The 18,731-nt window shown below is 35.7% G+C and overlaps 4 protein-coding genes across 4 annotated transcripts; 2 read left to right on the forward strand and 2 right to left on the reverse strand.

The window, feature by feature from the left end:
- Positions 1-259: 259 nt before the first annotated feature.
- Positions 260-1,433, forward strand: AGP9 (arabinogalactan protein 9). Its single transcript, XM_085669296.1, has 2 exons — positions 260-935; positions 1,136-1,433. The coding sequence occupies exons 1-2, from the start codon at positions 378-380 to the stop codon at positions 1,217-1,219; spliced, it is 642 nt and encodes a 213-aa protein (XP_085525422.1). The 5' UTR covers positions 260-377; the 3' UTR covers positions 1,220-1,433.
- A 125-nt stretch (positions 1,434-1,558) lies between these two features.
- Positions 1,559-4,680, reverse strand: LOC114167059 (pumilio homolog 12-like). The gene is made up of 5 exons (XM_028051984.2): positions 4,110-4,680; positions 3,857-4,019; positions 2,479-2,642; positions 2,058-2,316; positions 1,559-1,959 (listed from the first exon to the last, which is right to left on the reverse strand). The coding sequence occupies exons 1-5, from the start codon at positions 4,640-4,642 to the stop codon at positions 1,831-1,833; spliced, it is 1,248 nt and encodes a 415-aa protein (XP_027907785.2). The 5' UTR covers positions 4,643-4,680; the 3' UTR covers positions 1,559-1,830.
- Positions 4,681-6,435: 1,755 nt separating this feature from the next.
- Positions 6,436-17,253, reverse strand: LOC114173663 (alpha-L-fucosidase 2-like). The gene is made up of 12 exons (XM_085669102.1): positions 16,973-17,253; positions 16,397-16,422; positions 12,181-12,347; positions 11,938-12,086; positions 10,945-11,855; positions 10,618-10,750; positions 9,112-9,270; positions 8,445-8,669; positions 8,265-8,366; positions 8,030-8,165; positions 7,291-7,486; positions 6,436-6,899 (listed from the first exon to the last, which is right to left on the reverse strand). The coding sequence occupies exons 3-12, from the start codon at positions 12,329-12,331 to the stop codon at positions 6,569-6,571; spliced, it is 2,493 nt and encodes an 830-aa protein (XP_085525228.1). The 5' UTR covers positions 12,332-12,347; positions 16,397-16,422; positions 16,973-17,253; the 3' UTR covers positions 6,436-6,568.
- On the forward strand, positions 12,341-13,080 carry LOC114173664 (complex 1 protein, LYR family protein). The gene is made up of 2 exons (XM_028058171.2): positions 12,341-12,738; positions 12,842-13,080. The coding sequence occupies exons 1-2, from the start codon at positions 12,553-12,555 to the stop codon at positions 12,893-12,895; spliced, it is 240 nt and encodes a 79-aa protein (XP_027913972.1). The 5' UTR covers positions 12,341-12,552; the 3' UTR covers positions 12,896-13,080.
- Positions 17,254-18,731: the final 1,478 nt, after the last annotated feature.

The following is an 18,731-nucleotide window of genomic DNA, read 5'->3' on the forward strand; positions in this document are numbered from 1 at the left end:
GGTAGGAAGGTGGTAAATGAGTTTGTTTGAGTGACGGTGTTGTCTCATATCATTTGAAATTGAAATCCAAGTTGATTTGAAAAGCTAACGAAAGAAAAAAGGATTGGTTTTGTTGAAGATGTAAATGTTGGCATGCTTAGGTGAATAAAGAGTTGAGTTATAAGTTAAGTTGCGATAGCACATCGCACTATGATTTTGGTGGTTAGAGCCGTGCTATCATGAGTGGTGGTGGGTCTGGTTACTCATGCTGAGATGTGTGCGTTTGGTTGCGTTTAGATCCAAACTTACCCAACACTCTGCCTATATAACCTCTCCCCTGCTTCACTCTCGTCTCAAACTGCCACCACTTCCGCCGGTTCACCACACAACAACAAAACATGGACCAACGTTTGGTTTTCTTGGTTGGTTTCATATGCACCATAGTTGCCGGCGTTGGAGGCCAGGCTCCATCAACCTCCCCGACCACCTCCCCTGCGCCTCCCACCCCCACCACTCCCCAGGCCTCTCCGCCTCCCGCTCAGTCCTCTCCGCCGCCTCTTCAGTCTTCGCCTCCTCCTGCTCAGTCTCCACCACCGGCTGCCTCACCCCCACCTCTCAGCTCTCCTCCTCCGGCATCTCCACCACCTGCCTCCCCTCCTCCGGCCTCCCCTCCTCCGGCCTCTCCACCACCCGCATCCCCTCCCCCGGCCACTCCACCCCCGGCCTCTCCCCCTCCATTTTCACCACCTCCTGCCACCCCCCCACCAGCCACCCCTCCACCGGCAACACCTCCGCCAGCAGTTCCTCCGCCGGCATTGACCCCAGCACCTCTTTCCTCTCCACCAGCCACATCTCCGGCTCCCGCCCCTGCCAGTCTGCTTTCCCCGTCTCTCTCTCCTTCCTTGGCTCCCGCTCCCGGTCCCAGTCTCTCCACCATCTCTCCCTCCGGTGATGATGTAAGTCCTTCTTTCCATCTCATTTCATCTTTCTCATTTTTCATTAACGGAATCAATTCAGTCCCTTTGATCTGTGTAAAAGTATGTCCATTTGCAATACACATGTTTTTATCATATTAACATGTATTCAGTCTAAAATATTTGAAGTATGTTTTGGCTTTAGACCATGAAATGAATTATTTTACTTTGTGGCATTGCAGAGTGGGGCTGAAAAGTTGTGGTCTTTTGAGAAGATGATTGGGAGCATGGTATTGGCATGCGCTTTGCTGTCCATGATGTTCTAGAGATCTATGTCTTCGGACCCAATTCATGTTTTTTTTGCTATTAATTACTTCTATATATTATTTTGTACGTGGATGTGATATGGGACTCTATTACTGTATTTGAGTTATATACATTGCTTGCATTCTTGGGAGATTTCAGAGGAGGTTTTGTATTTGAGGACAGTTATTCTGTATGGCACTATTATTAGTTTATCTGGCTCAGTTTCTTCTTCCATATATCTCTTCATTCTTGTTTATCAACTACAGTACTCCTATTTTACACACTTCATCATATTCTATTCCCACTCTAGATAAGTAACATTATGAATATATCAGCAAGAAACTCAAACACCATTCAAGATCCAAAAGTTAACATCTACCAAAAGTTTGTTTCATAGGCGAAATAGAAACCATAAATAACAACATCCAAAGTTATACTACAAACAAAACTCATTCAGAATGTTGAAGCACCAAAAATGATGCCAACAAAACTCACTCATCGATTGTTCCCTTGGGGAATTCTCATAATAGTCTGGCTCGCATACGTAAGCTTCTGAAACAAACGTACGAAGAGTCCAAAAAACACTAACAAAAGTTGCATCGATGCATCAAGAAGAAGAGCCACCCTGTTTTTAGATATGCCTTTGTTCGTAGTTCTTGCGTCTTTGGACGAAGGTCAGAACCCGTTTCCCATAAGGATGGGTGTGCAGATGTGGATAATTCAACAAAACTATAGCTGAAAGCATTTTGTAAACACCGCCCTGCAAATAAATAACAGACCCTTAGTTAATGCATTCAACCATATTTTGAAGAAATGGTCCACTGATACGAAAAAGATAGGTGTTGAGCTCTGTATAACCTTGCAATTTTGCAGCGCTCGTTGAACAACATAATTCCCATATGGATCCTGCATAATCCTCAAAAAGTTCTGAGTGTACATTAACTCCTGAATAATATTAGCAGCATCCTTCTCTTCTGAGAATTCTAAGAGGTGTTCCACCACATTGCTAGCATGCTTGTTCATAGATAGTTGAGCATATCTACCCTGAAGCTGTAACATTATCTCTGCATTTACACGGGGTATCTTCATTTTAACAACGTGCTGCACAGCATAATTTCTGTAAAAAAATAAATAGTTAAGTTTAAAATGAATGAAGTACAACCAAAAAAAATTACAATCTTTACCACTTTCTCTTCACTAAAATTTATTATAAATATCATTACGTTAAAAGGAATATATTTCTAAAAATAAAAAGAAAGATAAAGAATTGGAGATAAACCCAAAAGGATGTTCAGTAAGGAGTGAAGCATGTGAGACTATTTCTTCAATCAGCCGCTTCATATTATTGTCTTTTGCATGATGAAGACATTTTTGAAGGATAGAACATCCACTTTTGTCTGTTGCAATTTCCACACAGTTCTCTGCTACTTCGTCTATAATAAACTGAAAGGAAGGTTTTCAAATGACAATATATATAAATTCATATTCACAACCTGAGACACAGGGAAAGATCATAAACATTTTAATACAAGACAAACCCATCCAAGCTAAGTAATAGTAACACTGAGAAGGTCTTAAATAGAAAGAAGTTAATCTATTTTGAATGATTCAGTAGACAGAAATTGAATTTAGTATTAATGATAATGGACCAATTGATTTTCACAGGTCTTATTGTGATCATTTTTGACAGGTGCTTAAATGTTTTGAAAGAAAAGTTAAAAACAAGAAACTTGAAATCTTGTTAATGTTTTAGAAAGTTGCATGAAAATTAGTTGTAAATGAGTCTTTAGTACTGAACATGACTCTTACAACAATCTTTAAAGCTACTTCCTCGTATTTCTACTAAAGGTTTTGGTGAAAATAACGACTTTGATTATAGAGAGAAGTTTCTCCAGTTTTACAGAGAAATTTTACCATAATTATCATGAAACTAACAACACTGTTATAATTTGTGGCTGCATCATATACACCAACCAATGAAATTTTTTTATTGAAAGAAAAAAAAAACAATTTGCAAATTTAAACAACTTTTTTAGTAATAAGATTAGAAATGTTTCAAAATAGATCAGTGACTATGAAATTTATATAACAATATATATCTATAAAATACTGAAAAGGTCGAAGATGTAAAATTGTCCAACATGAATTATCAATTCCATCTCATAAAAGAGACGAATCTAATATGGTATAATATACTGAATATGATATTGAATTAAAAACAATATAATACGATACATTTGCAAAATATTCTTATTTTTCTTTCCTAAGAAGAAGTATTTTTTAAAAAGTACTTTGTGGTGAATGAAAAAGTTTAAGACAGAGTGTCTGTCTAAAGACTACATAAATCTCATGACAGTTAATCTTCTGACAGAGACACAAAATGTTTATTAAATGTGTAAACTATTGTTAACAGAGTATAATATTTATTTTGTGTATCATGTGCTTGCGGCTAGTTTAAATTATGTTTCTTATTGTCAGTTCTTTATGTTTATCGCATATTACACAAGCATCGTGATTTTGTCTTAAATAAATAGATTGAATTAAACCAATTAGTTGCTACCTAATAATGAAGATATCAACTTTTTATTTAGAATTGATAAATAAAATAAGGTGGTAGTAGAAATTTGAGATTAGGAAGAAGCATAGAGATGGTTTACCGTCGTAAGCGCAGGGGAGAAAAGTTTGAAGCAGTGGTGAAGGACATGACCACCATTGATACTCTTAGTCAATCTCACAGTGATCTTCTTCACAGCGAATACAGCAGCAGATATCTGTTCTGGAGTCTTCAAATGCTCCAACAACTTCTGGATAACCAAACTCCTGTAGTAAGAATTCAGATTCAAAACATTGAGGTTAGAATTAATGTAATAAGAAATCGTAACAGTAGAAGAATCTATAGAACAGAGGTACCCATGATTATGCATGCAGACTTCCTTAAGCTTGTGCTGGTTTTGAATGACCAAGTCAAGAATCCTGGTGATGTGGTGGACAGTGCTAGCTTGAAAAATAGCTAGAATCGAAAGAACGCAATGTTGGTCCATCATTAGGTCACACAAGTGATCCTTGAGTTGGTTCAAGATATTCTCCATCACCTCTGGTTTCCCCAACTGCTGAGGGGGCATTTGTGCGAGTGAAATCAACTGCGCCTTCACATCTTGAAGCGCAGTGGAAGTGTGATGCTGAATAAATTGTCCACAACAATGACAGCAGTGTGCATTGGAGCAATTTGGTGGAATTGATGGAGGGGTGGCGATGAAGCAGAGCCTGGATATGGAACATGAGAGCGAATCAACACAAATGGGATTCATCAAATTGGTGTGACTCTGAATCAAAGGCGAGAAGAAGCCCTCTTGCAGAGTGGACTCAGCTGAATCACCCACATGTTTGATCTCCGGTGACAGAGACAGAGACGGAGAAGATGATGCGCTCACACACTTCTCCATGCACAACTATGAACAGAGAGAAAGACAAAACACAACACCACCTCAACTATATCAATTATTTTTTATATATATATATATATATATATATATATAATTATTGTGATGACTTTACAATATAATTTATCATGTAATTAATAATTTTGTCTTTTTTATTTTTTGAAACTTATCTTATCATTATTTTTAATATTTATATATACTATCATTAATTATATGATAAAAAAGTTGTCCTGGTCTTAAAAGACCAAATTGTTTTATTACAATTTTCCTGAATGGAATTTTTATTTTACACTTCATTTTTATTCATCATCTTTCACTTGAATTTTCTTTACAAATAAAAAAAAAAAAAAACTCTTCTTAAAATCATTTTATTCTCATAGAAGTTATCGAAGAACATTTTTTTGTCCTTTCATAATATAACTTTGTAACAACAGTGGAGTAAGATATGAAAGATGTGACTGCAAAATATGTAAAGAAAATACGATAAAATGTTCTAAATTGAACTTTGATGATAAGATTATCTTTTTATAATATAATTTTAAAATGACATTTTATGTGAATTTTTCTAATAATTAGATTTTGGTAGAATTTTTATTTGTTTTTTTCGAAATCAATCATGCTTTAATTTTTTTTTTATCTTTAGATTATTTATTGTTTGTGAAGGTGAAGAGAGAAAATGAAAGATAAAATTTTGTAAAATTGTTTTATTATAATCAGTAAATTTTATTTAATTTTTCATTTCTGTGAAACAATACAGATAAAAGAAGATTTAGAAAACTATACTTATATGGTAAATGTGCAAATATGTGTATTATTTTAACATCTTCATTAAATATCAGAGGATTGGAGATGCATACATAGAATAAATTAATTAAATTATTTAGTTCATAATAAATAAGAAAATTAATGTATTTATTGTAACAATTACATCATTAATTTTGGTTCATGCATGGAGCTCTTTTATTCAAATTCTGCAACACTTGAAATAAAAAAGAAAAAAGCCTTAGGCTACAAAACCAAATAATATTTTCTAATTCAATGTCTGGCTGTGATTGCAAGCAATTAAATACTTATGTTTTACTCTTTTAATAAAATTACATTTTTTTTATATTTCTATCTTTAATATAATATATGTTTTTCTTCATAAATCTTTCATTTTTTAATCACTATTTATCCGGAAGATTATATATTGTCACAAAAAAGCATGGTGTATAGTTATTAAGAATTAAAAAATGAACATTTTATTGTATTTCATAATTTTTCAAAAATAATCTTCAAAGGCTAATACAGATGAACAAAATTAAAGACATAAACAAAAAGTTATTAAACTATTTAGTTGCTAATGGATAAAAATAATAATGTACTCATTGGGATAATATGTTAATTGATTCATGACATTGTTTTTGTCCATCTTGAATAAAAAAAAATCTATATAAAACCAATTAATAATTTTTTAACCCAATGTCTTTAGGTGATGTAACACATTATCTAAAGTTATGTAATAAAACACCTAAAGAAAAAGAAAAACATATATAATTAAACGTTGGGTTTACTTTTTTTTCAATAATAACAAATAAAATATTTTATTAGAAAGAACAAATTTAAAAAGTATACTTTTTAACCGTTTTTTATTTTTATATTACATCAGAAATTATTTGAATTTCATAGTAATATAGAAATCATTTTTGACTTTCATATTTCATAATCCAAAAATCATTTTACTTGAAAACCATTATAAAGAAAAATAATTTTTAAATTGTATAAACCAAAACTTTGCTAAGAGAAGAAAGATGAGGTCGATGAGGAAACTGCCAAAATATGACAAGGTTACAAACAAAGCAATCACTATCTCCATCAAATAAAATTACATTTGTCTGAAATTACTTCCATCTGGAAATCTATACCTATTGATATTTCAAATCCTCAATTTCAAGAAGACGCCATTTCTGAAAGGGAGCATGAGTTCAAACACTTCAACTGTCCGTTGAACCTGTAAAAAACTCCAGTCATTAAGTCTGCGGTGACCATGGTTCCTTTATAGTGTATTCTTTTTCTCATAGTTGTTCTTGTTGGGTCCTCAGACCATACACCAAACTCCTGAAGATCCCCTTCTCTCCAGCATATGCTAACTGTTGTTACTCCGCGAGCCTTCAAGCCTTTCAAGGACCCATTTGGCCATTTCTCCCAGGGAAGAGCAGGAAGTAAGAAAAGATCACTCAATGTACTCTGCACAAGCATTTCGGCAACTGCCGCTGCAAAACTGCCAACAAAATAATCCTGAATCTATCACAAACACTTTCAGTTGTGCTACATTATCTATATTAACCTTTTTTTTGGGATTAGAGAAAATCAAGTTCAATAAGTCTGAGAGTTCAGCAAATCACATTTACAATTATGTAAAGAAAAAACAATAGTGTATATTTGAAATTAGCTATTCAACTCCATGGAAGTTGTTTTGGTGGGTAATTAGTTATAGTCCAAGTAAAACAAAGGCTTGGTTGCTTAAGTAACTTGTTACATTTGCAAGTAGTTGTTCTTGCCAGTTATTGATAACATCAATGACTTGAGTGAAAATAGATACATACGTATTACTTAGGTGGGCAAGATATTTAAGGCTGGATGCAACACTAAAAAACACCTAAGCAAGTTACCCGAAGTTGGCATCTATCTGAAATGGTGGGTGTGCTGTAAACAGGTTGCTGTAAAGTCCACCTTGAAACGGTATCTCATGATCCGGATCCACCAAGTTTATCAAGCGCTTAATCATCTTATATGCATTCGAACTGTTCTGTAGACGTGCCCAGCAAGCACTTTTCCATGTGGTTGACCACCCAGGACCTTCCTCTCCTGTTTCCAAATTTACAGTATTATTCAGATAAATGTTTTGATTAAGGGCAGATAAACATTGTTTAAGAACAGCAGCCAGTAGCTGTAATAGTTTCGGTATCACAACTCTTCATATTTTAAAATAAAGTGAATGTGTTTCCTTCATTGTTCTTCTACATGATGCCCCTCCCAAAAAAATTAGACTCCAGCTGATTGAAGTTTTATTTATAGACTATGTATGCGTTTGGATAAACTTCTGCATGAATACTTCCAGAAAAGAAAAATCAGAAGAAAAAGTTAAATGATTTTCTGAATAAATTAATATTACTTTATGCATAAACTAATTTGCAGAAAAGTTTACTCCAACAAACCCTATGTTACTCATAATCAGGGCCTTCACATTGGATAAGATTAAGATTTCTAATTGTCAAAGGGGTACACAAAATTGAATACAATGCGGTGTGAGCCATGTCGTTTAGTAGAAATCAATAAAAAAAAAAAACTCTAACTGGAATTCTAGCAAGATAAAAATATAAGTACTATAATTATTCAGCTTATGCGAACCTCGTTTATAGAGGCTTTTCTCAGCAGCTTCAAACAGGGCTGGAGTTTGCTCAAAAGTAATTGTATGCCCTGGAAATAGACCAAATAGATGTGAAAGGTGCCGGTGATGTACCTCTGGATCCTTGAAATCTTTCACCTGTCCTCCACAAGAAAATCACTATTTATCCAGCAATTTATCATACCAAAGTTAATCATTCAATACACTTTTATGCATTTTCCATGTTCAAGAAAATACCCATTCCATAATGGAACCATCTTGGGCAATATAGAGTGGACGTAACCTTGGTTGAGCTTTACAAACTTTTCTGACAATATTGTCCTTTGTTTTTCCTATCACCTGTTTTGAAAGTACATACAAATTTTTGAGTAGACAGAACATGTTATAGTGTGTTAGTTAAAAGTTTGCCAATTCTACCTCAGCAGCAGAAAGAAATGTAGAGAAAACTTCATGTATGATTGCCACATCCATTGTGGATGACTGGCTTACACATGCAGGCTCACCGTTTGGAGCAATAAAACTATGTTCAGGGGAAGTTGAAGGATTAGTTTCAAGATATCCTTCATTGCCTTCTATCAGCCAGCTCAACAGGAATGAGACACATCCTTCCATTATGGGATATGCTTTATATTCAAGGAAATCCTGTAGAAAAAAAACACAACCAAAATTTGCATTTGTTAGTTTGGCCAAAAGGCATTCCACCACACTGCACATGATTTTGCAATTTTTTTCCTCACTTACAGTATTTAAACATTATTTCAAATTAAATTTTGTATATTTTCACATTAAAAAGACAACTTTATTTAGCACCATCCAAATATATCTCAATCGTAAATTTTTTACAAGCATTCTCAAAGATAACTCATTTTTCGGTGTTTTTATCTTCAAAATTAATCCTTCCATAAAAATTAGAAAGTTTATCTGCGCTAATAACCCAAACAAGCACAACATTCTAAAATGGATTAAAATTTAGAAGGGCTCTTCCAAAGACTACTGACCTTTTAAAAACCTAGCTTTGTGTGCTTTCTATTTTTTTGTGTCTGGTTTACCTCATTGGATGATTCAGAATTCAGAAACCAGTTACCTTATCCAAAGTGTAAGCATAGTGCTCCCATAGATGGGTACAAAGCCATGCTCCACCCATTGGCCATAAGGCCCACAGAACATCACCATGACCTGCTGATGTTCTTGCCCATATATCTGATTTACTATGTGCCACCCACCCACTTGCTTGGTAATTCACCTTCAGAATCAATAATTGAATGACAAGCTTGAGCACATAAGTATGCCAAACTCAAGTGAAATAAATCATGAGAAATGTAAAAATAAGGAAGCAAACACCACATGCATCAAGATGGCTCAAGGCAATCTGGGATTGCTCTCAATTGTTGGCCACTTTGCATGAAAAAAGATGCAGCAACTACAATTAATTTAACTACTCCAACCAATACACCAAGTACTTATAATTAGTTTCTTTCTGTTACTTCAAACTGTTAATAAGTTGAATGACTCAGCATACAGTTCTGAGGCATAATCCTCTGTCCGTCGCCTGTAGTTCTCATAAGGTGACATACTATAAATGTGATGTAAACAAAGGTTCTTGAAGTATGCCTACAACTCAAAATCTTAAGAAAATTAGTTCTTGATATTTTTTGCATATTCAAGGAAGGTGCATTTTAGCTCGTAGTACAAATTGACGTCTCATAACATACTTCTAAAGCCTTAAAATTTCCAAGTAATTGTTTTACGTCTTTGACCATGTATAGATCATTTCATTATGTGTCTCCAAAAGTCCATTTGTTGGGAATAATATCTTAAAATCAATTCAATTTTTTTCAGTATTTTCAGTATCTCTAAGATCATCATTAGTCAAATCTAGAATGAATTTGAGAATTCTCTGGTTCATTTTTTAACCTAGTTGTTCCAATTTGTCCATAAATTTGTGTTACGGCTACTACCTCCCTTGCAATTCTTGTAACTGGATTGCTATCATAGTGACATGCTTTAACATATGATTACTATTTGAATTATTTTGTTATGATATCATTGTCTAATATTCATTGTTCATGGAAGCAAGCCTTTATGTTACCTTCTAAATTTTGATCACTGAAAAATTATTGTGTAAAGGATTTTTGTTGAATAATATGATTATATTTGTAAAATTTAAAATAGGCAAATAGTTTTATTTTGGTTTGATGTCATTAAATTATGAAACATAAAAAATTGAGACTTATATCATTGGAAATGAATTTGGTACAAGTTAGATAATGGCTTTCTAGGAATTATATTCTTGGTTCTATATTGAAAAAGTTCGATGCTAAAGCTTATAATGGCTTAAATAGACTTAAAAATGCTTCTATGTTGTTCGGTCTTTCCGATCTAAGTGGTAAGGCATTTCAATCAGCTAAGCCTGAGAGCACTACTATGGGTCCAATTTTACATCGTGATCTACATTTCTACACATGTTAAATAAAAATAGTCAGATTGTAGATACTAGCTGTTGAATTTTAAAATTAAGCTATATACAAGTCAACATCATGCTTAATTAAGATGGCATTCAACAAAAAATAAAGAGAATATAAATACTTACATATACTGTTTTACTGCCATTCACAGACAGAGAGGAAATATAATCAAACAAGGGTTCTTGACACTCGCTAAGATTGCAAGGAAGAGCAGGCCAATAGTTCATTTCAAGATTGATGTTCAAGTGAGGAGCTCCACTAAAAAAGTAACCATTATTAGTCTCAGATTAAAAAATAATAATACAAGGCTTCCTAGTGAATGGAGAACCAAATGCTGGTGGTAAATAAAAAGAATATGAAAACAGAAACCTGATTAATCCTGACATCTAATAACAGATAGCAAGCCTTGTTTAAAACCATATCCATTGAAATTAAACAGAATGTGAACGTACTCCCAAACAGGCTCCAGATCTTTGTTCCAAATTCCCTGTAGGTTTGCCACCTGAGTTCCAGGACGCGAAGAAGAAATAAGCAAATACCGACCATATTGAAATAGAAGCTCCACCAAGGATGGATCTTCATCAGTCTGAAATGATTTCACCCTGTCAGAGGTTGAAACTTGTGTTCCACTGTCCACTAGAGACAAATTAGCTAAGGTTGGCGTGAGCGTCTTCAGTTCCAAAGAGCTGTCTTCTGACATATTCAGCTGGGTGCTTCTCATAAGCTTCAGAGATACCCGGTGAAAAAGTTCTTGATAGTCATTTAAATGGCGTGCATAAAGGTCAGAATATGATAAATTGCTTATTGAGCTCAATATACTGAAACACTCAGAAGTAGGATCCCTTTTAGAATCTGAAGGTGGTGTGAATGGGCCACTGAAGGAGGAGGAACCAACGAGAAGTAAAACAGCCCAATCTGAAGCCTCAACCTTCAACTTGTTGTCGTCCAAAACACTGATGACGCCGTTTGCACCACCAATCTTCAAATCAAGAATTGCCGTGAATTGAATTCCCTGCGGAGTATCTTGTGCCCTGTGTTGGAGATGAGGTGATAACCTTTTACCACGACACGCTCCCTTCATTATAATCTGATTGGTGCCATTTACGTAGGTTTGATTACTCATTTTGCTGTCCAGAGAAAGCGTGAATGAAAGTCTGGCATTTTGAGTGGCGGAAATGTTAGTGACAATGACTTGATCTGGATAGGAGGCAAAGTGCTCCCTTTTGAACTGAACATCTCCAACGGAATAGCTGACCTTGACAGTAGCAGTGTCCAAGTCCAGCTCCCTCTGGTAAGTTTGTTGGGCGCCGGTGAGATGTGAATAATCGAAGTCGAATCTGATATCGGCGAGAAGTTGGTAGGCCTAGGCATCATAATTCACACGAGAGAATGAGTGGCGAAATTGAAATGGAAATGGGAAAGGAAAAGGTGTTACTGTTACACACCTCGGATGGATTTGATCCTGTTAAGGCAGAAGCAGCAGCAGTGGCTTGTGGATACTGTTGACGGTTAACGAGGTTTCTAACCAGAGAAAGGGCTTGTGGAGCTTTAGAATTAGTGTAGTCCGCGGGTGTCCCGGTGTAGAGCGTGTCCTCTGAAGCAAAAAACAAAGCATTCAAACATGCATTGATTGTGTAGTCTGAATGACAACCGGTGGAGATGAAGGTGAAGGTGAAGATGAAGAGTACCGTTGAGGTGGATGGTTTCGGAATGGCGGCGGCCGTAGATCATAGCTCCGAGGCGTCCATTGCCAATGGGAAGCGCATCAGTCCAGTGCTTCCCACCTTCTTCTCTAAACCTAATCTTCAAGTCCGAACTTCTACGCGCTTCCGCTTCCATCGCAGCCAGCCTTCAACTGTTACTTCCACCAGAGTCACCGATGGAGTAAGCAAAGTAGAACGGTGTGTGTGTGAGAGAGAGAGACATAAATGCAACTGCATTTCCTATATGTAGGTATTGTTCTGTGTCTTACATTTACGATTAATTTTAAAATAAAGTGAAAAGTATTTATATGATAAGATAAGATATTGGTTGAGTAATTGCAAAGGAGTGAAAAGAAGATGGAGAAAGCTTTGAGAGCGTACGCAGAGGTTCTGAGACTGGTGAGGCTCTTGCCAAAGGACACCAGGGCTTACTACGCCAAGTATGCCCGCGAGAACTTTGTCAATTACCGCGAAACCGACCCTTCTGATGTCTCTTACCTCTTTCAACGCACCTACGATCACTCTCTATGGGTTCTTCACAAGGTTCCTTTATTTACTTTTCCTACGTTCTTTCCCAGCACAACACTATAATATATACAATTTTCATTGATTCTGCATCTAATTTACCCTACTCATCCCATGGCAGTATTCCATTGATGAATCTGTAGCGGATAAGCTGAAAGGGATATGCTGCAGTTGATGCTTCCATGCAATGCCACCCAGGTGTTTGTTTTTATTTCTCACTCAAAGACACACGGGCTACAAATACCTTTCTGCCCTCTAAAATAATCTCGATTTACAGTTGTGAGTTTTTGTTTTCTCTTCAAATATGAATTCTCTAAACACGAGTTTTAGGCGTTTAATTTTTATTCACTCTTACTCGAATGAATCTCAACCCACCCCTACTACCCTTCCTTGCTTTGCATGAATGAATGCATGTTTTACGTGTTTGATTTTCAATGTGTTTGATTGCAATCCTAATATTCTTTAAAATGTTTTTTTTCAATTTAAAACAATTTAAATAAGTTTTACCATTATTGTATAGACCAAATTGAACACTTTAATTGCACTCCTAACTTGAAGTAGTTCATTTTACTCTTTAAAGTTGACACTCTTGAAATCTTTTGAATGCATATGGTAATGTAAAACCATGATTTATGATAGTTTTGACCTCAGCTAAAGGAAAATAAAAAATTATGGCAACCTCACATTGTTTATGTTGCACCATCTAATTTCTTAAGAGCATGTTTGATTTATTGACAACACTTTTTCGGGTGCCACTCAACAAAAAATGAGTTGGAGAGTTGAGTTCAAACGTACATTTAAGGATTGACTGTGGTAATTCAAACAAGTTAGTTTTCAATACTTTTCTTCATTTTAACCTTGTTTTTTTTATCATTCCTATGGCAATAGTTCTACTACCTCTTTTTTGTCTCTTGCATATCTAATTCCTTTTTTATGAAAGGAATCGCATCTTTGACAACTAATAATAATAAAGATAAAACGGTGCATACAATTTTTTCGGTCCAATCTGGTTTGATTTGGTATGGTCCAATTGGGAGTGTATAAACCAAAAGAAAAATTAATGACAGTAACAAAACTTATAAAATTTTCAATTCATTTTCTTCTTCATTATCTCACTCTTTTGTAACTATCCCTCCTCCTTTTTTTTTTCTTTTTAATTTTGTCTCCTCCCCTAATATTTTTTTCTCAATGCTTGACTAGTTCAATGTAAATGATGAAACTGTCCTTCATTGAATCTATAAAAAAAAAGATGCCTGAGAACACTAGGATTGGAACCTGAATGGATCATCTTGACCTTTACTCTCTTTTCCTTTCATTTTCAGACATTTTCAGTTGTATTGTTGATGGAACATAGCCTTAGAAATTCATTCAAACAATAGTAGGTTGTTTCTTCATTCTTCCAATCTTGCTTTAGTTTCCTTTAGGATCCATAAATCCCAAATTCCACTTTCTAAGAGCTCAAGGAAGTTTTATATCTAGAAACTCCCTTGCATGTACATGCTTGTTTCCAAACATATTTTGCAATTTCAAACCTATCTGCATAGATAAATGAAACCTTTGCATTTTAGGATTATATGTAATTTCACTGCAGACATCATTTTTAAAAACTAGATGCACAATCACATTTATAATTTTTTTTTCTCAGTGGTTGAATATAGGTTGCTTTTAAAACTCCTAAACTCCTAGACTCCTAGACCCTAGTCCTATAGTCCTAGACCCCCTAATACTAGAGTCCTAGACAGTTCTTAGACCCTAATCCTAGACTCTTCTAGTCCTCGACCTCCTAATCCTAGACTTCAGTCCTAGCTAGACCCTAATCCTACTCTACTCTCCTAGACCCCTAGTCCTAGACCTTAATCCTACTCTACTCCTAGACCCCCTACTCTACTCCTAGACCCCCTGCTCCTAGTCCTAGACTCTTCTAGTCCTAGACCTCTAATCCTAGACCTGAATCCTAGACTCTAGTCCTAGACTCTAATCCTAGACCCTAATCCTAAACTCTACTCTCCTAGCGTTCACCCCATCAAAAAGAAAGAAAATACAATAGCGTTCGGAACCCAGAGAGACCCACACGGACTCGACCCCCCCAGTCACCCAGGACCCCAACCGAGATCTCACGGGCCACCCACGGGACCCGGGACCTGACCCGCCCCCCTCAGACCCCGGTCGGACAACCGAACCCAAAACCCCGAGACCCACATGGACCCAGACTCGCTGACGCGGCCACCATCCCAAGGGTCCCCGAAGACCCCAGGGACCCCCGGTTGGGACCTCGAGTCCCCTCGAAACCTAAGACCCCGACGGGACCCGTCCAGGTGAGGAACCCAGATGCGGCCTGAGGAACGAACCCGATGACCGCGGACCCGGACGAACCCATGACATGGGAACCAACCAGATTTGGCCAGGCACCCCCTAGTCCTACCTCCTAGACCCCTAGAAGGACTCGGCCCATACTTGACGCGGGACCCGATGAACCCGTGACATGGGAACCGACCGAATTCGGCCAAACACCCCCTAGTCCTACCTCCTAGACCCTAACCCGAGTCCTAGACCCTACTAATCCTAGACCTCCTACTCCTAGGTCCTAAGAGACCTAGTCCTAGACCCCCTAGTCCTAGACTCCTAGACCCTATAGTCCTAAACTCCTAAACCCTAACCCCTTGGTCCTAGAGACCTAGTCCTAGACCCCCTAGTCCTAGACTCTTAGACCCTAATCCTAGAAACCTAGTCCTAGACCCCCTAGTACTAGACTCTACTAATCCTAACTCTACTAGTCCTAGACTCTACTAATCCTAGACTCTACTAATCCTAGACTCTACTAGTCCTAGACCCTAGTCTTAGACCCCTTAGTCCTAGACCCCCTAGTCCAAGAGACCTTGTCCTAGACCCCCTAGTCCTAGACCCCTTAGTCCTAGACTCCCTAGTTCTAGACTCCTATCCTAAACCCCCTAATCCTAGTCAGACCCCTTAGTCATAGACCCCCTAGTCCTAAATCCCCCTAGTCCTAGACTCCTATCCTAAACCCCCTAATCCTAGACTCCTAGACCCTAATCCTAGACCCCTATTCCTAGAGACCTAGACCCTAATCCTAGACCCCATAGTCCTAGAAACCTAGTCCTAGACTCTACTAGTCCTAGAACCTTGTCCTGCTAGACCTAGTCCCTGACCCTACTAGACTCTAGTCCTAGACACTTGACCTAGACTCTATAGTCATGGAATCCCTAGACCTTCCTAGTCCTAAGGACCCTAATCCTAGAGACCTTAATCCTAGACGTCCTAGACCCCCTAGTCCTAGCAAGACCCTACAAATATAAAAACACAATACCCAAAACAAGAACAAAAGACACACAAAAACACAAAACACAAAACAAGAAACACAAACACAAAACAAGAACAAAGACACAACACAATAACAAAGTCACACAACACACAAGTTTAAAACTAATTAATAACTCTACATCTTTATAACAACAAACTAAAACAGTAAAAGAAACTAGCTACACAAGTTTAAAACTAAAAACTATAAAATCAGCAAATAAATTTAAAAATGCATATGAAAATATTGGAATAAAACTAAGGAACAAGAAAATAGTTTAACTGTTGAAAGAAAACTAAATCAGCAAACTATATATAATAAGCAAACCAAACATGTCAAGAAAAAAAAATAACAAAGTACCTCTAACATTATGTAGTAAGTACCACCTGCAAAAAAGAAAAAAAAAAAATACAAGGTTAGAAAACTAAACCAAAATCAAAAACTGGTTAGGCGCAAGTTAGTAAAAGAAATTGATGAAAGAACTTATTAGTAAAAATCAGCAAATCAAAACTAAAACTGGAATGACACTAGCACTAGAATCAGTAATTCAAAAATACAACTACAAATCTCAAATATAATCTGGAATACTACTAGCCGTAAGTGCAATATCAATTCACTGCACCATCTATTCCAAAGCACTTCAAAAAGACTATTTAATTTATCATAGATTTCTTAAAATTCACAGAAAATAATTAAGTGCAAAAATAAAGAAGAAAAACCTGTAAGATTAGGTGAAATAAATTTGAAAAACATTACATAAGAAAATACCATTCGAGTCTATAAAAGTGGAAGAAACACGATGATAAACATTAGATAAGAAAGAAACCAAAAAATATTTTCTTTTGCCATTCTAGAATACCACCTCAGTGGATTTCAGGAAAAAATTTACAATTTTATTTGTAAATAAATAAATAAAATCAGAACATAAATTCTTACATCGAAGTGTTTGAATTCCAAAGATCTTGTATTCATCAACCAACTACAAGTGTGCTGCAAATGACTACATTACATGTCCGTGAGAGACTCGTCACACCTCACCCTTAAGCCTCTGCGTCGATGCGTAGAAGCGTAGAAGGCGCACTGTCTAACACTTGAACCTGATGACGAAGGGTAGTAGAGGTTGTGCTAGCCATTTGATCCATGTGTTGCCTTTGCGAATCTTGCCTTGAATAGACGTGGAAAGTGTAGGAGGCGCAGGTGGGTCAGGATTTTGGCTTGGTGGAAGAGGTAAAGGTATCATACATTAAAAATTTTATGATCGTTATACAAATATAATAGAAAGAAAATATTAGTTTCTATAATTACCAATTACCCTGTTTGACCGTTGATGATAAAAAGAATTTGACCGTTGATGATAAAATTCTTTTGACCGTTAGAAAGAAAAAATTCTTTTAATCCTAGTAGAAAGAAAAAATTTCCAACTGTTTATTTAACCATAAAAAAATAATGGCAAGTAAAAATTAATTATTTTGACTGATATATAAAATTAATAGAAAAAAAAATTAACTGTTTATTTGACCATCAAAGTATAATAATAATGCTGTACTAAACAAAAATGGGTATGTAAATAAACTGGTGTGGAAATCAAATAATTCTTCTTTTGAGTTGACCAACGGAGGAGACACCTTTAAAATGTAAAGAAGAGTTGGATGCTCAGAGGTACCCACGGCTGAACCCGTTCATAAATTAGTTGCATGATGCATTTATTTGTCTAAGAGATTAGTTTTATCATCCACAATTTTTTTAACGTTAGATGTATGTACGTCTTTTCCGATTGAATAGTTTCAACCTCACTTTTGTTATTGTCCCCCTTCTTTTTAATGGATGTTTAACTGTTATTTTATTTTATTTTCTTTCATTCGGATTGCATGATACTGATTTTAGAGGAATGAATTAAGAGGTAATCATAGATAGAATCATTTTAAGGAGACTTGAGAAGGAGAATAATACTTTTATTTGGTTAATAAGATTAGTAAATGGTGGACTGTGCATTACTTGTCCCAATTTTTGTTTAAGTTCATCTTAAAAATTTGACAGACATATTTGACAAATTGTCTCATTCTTGTCATCTGACATTATTGTTGATATTCATACAATCGTTCCATAGTTTGCCAAGAACTGAAATCGCTTTTGAATGGTTGTATTTATCGTTTTTCCAGTACCCCATGGTTCTATTATTAAGTTCACTTCTCCACTCATCTACCTCACTATTGCAATGTTTAATTTTCCCAATAGATACCGGAGTATTTGCTACTGCAATTGCTGCCTCATGGTCAAACTGTCAACTAAAATAACTGGATTTAAAATAATAAAGAACCAAATTTGTAATTAAAACTTATGATAATGAAAATTATTGCTTGTAAAAATGAAAAATAGATTTAAAGTTTTTGTTTTAATCTGTGTTTGTTTTCATGAGAACCCAACGACCGTCTTCCTCTCTGATCTCGTCTTTTCCATGGGTAATCATATTTTCACAACCAAAAAAGTTTACTTAATTATTTAAAACAGAAAAAATGTTTTTTATCATGCAAGAATTTTTTTTTATATTTTTTATTTACTTTCATTTTCACCAGAGTAAATTTTCTTTTTTAATAATTAATTTTAATTTAAATTACTCTTTGGGTCACTCTATTTATCATAAAATTTCAATTTGGTCTTCATTTTCTTAAAAATGACTAATTTGATCGTTACCATT

The sequence above is a fragment of the Vigna unguiculata genome, chromosome 2 (assembly GCF_037176805.1).
Source record: "Vigna unguiculata cultivar grain cowpea cultivar isolate G323 ecotype 2 chromosome 2, ASM3717680v1, whole genome shotgun sequence".
NCBI lineage: Eukaryota > Viridiplantae > Streptophyta > Magnoliopsida > Fabales > Fabaceae > Vigna > Vigna unguiculata.

What these genes read in the sequence shown, in the direction of transcription:
- LOC114173664 (XM_028058171.2), top strand. Translation starts at nt 12,553, where the DNA reads ATGGAGAAAGCTTTGAGAGCGTACGCAGAGGTTCTGAGACTGGTGAGG. An exon ending in CTCTATGGGTTCTTCACAAG is followed by an intron (nt 12,739 to 12,841) that starts GTTCCTTTATTT and finishes ATCCCATGGCAG; the next exon opens with TATTCCATTGATGAATCTGT.
- AGP9 (XM_085669296.1), top strand. Translation starts at nt 378, where the DNA reads ATGGACCAACGTTTGGTTTTCTTGGTTGGTTTCATATGCACCATAGTT. An exon ending in TCTCTCCCTCCGGTGATGAT is followed by an intron (nt 936 to 1,135) that starts GTAAGTCCTTCT and finishes GTGGCATTGCAG; the next exon opens with AGTGGGGCTGAAAAGTTGTG.
- LOC114173663 (XM_085669102.1), bottom strand. Translation starts at nt 12,331, where the DNA reads ATGGAAGCGGAAGCGCGTAGAAGTTCGGACTTGAAGATTAGGTTTAGA. An exon ending in GATCTGGAGCCTGTTTGGGA is followed by an intron (nt 10,751 to 10,944) that starts GTACGTTCACAT and finishes TTACTTTTTTAG; the next exon opens with TGGAGCTCCTCACTTGAACA. An exon ending in CAGATAGATGCCAACTTCGG is followed by an intron (nt 6,900 to 7,290) that starts GTAACTTGCTTA and finishes TTTTGTTGGCAG; the next exon opens with TTTTGCAGCGGCAGTTGCCG.
- LOC114167059 (XM_028051984.2), bottom strand. Translation starts at nt 4,642, where the DNA reads ATGGAGAAGTGTGTGAGCGCATCATCTTCTCCGTCTCTGTCTCTGTCA. An exon ending in TCTCCCCTGCGCTTACGACG is followed by an intron (nt 2,643 to 3,856) that starts GTAAACCATCTC and finishes CCTTCCTTTCAG; the next exon opens with TTTATTATAGACGAAGTAGC. An exon ending in CTTACTGAACATCCTTTTGG is followed by an intron (nt 2,317 to 2,478) that starts GTTTATCTCCAA and finishes ATTTTTTTACAG; the next exon opens with AAATTATGCTGTGCAGCACG.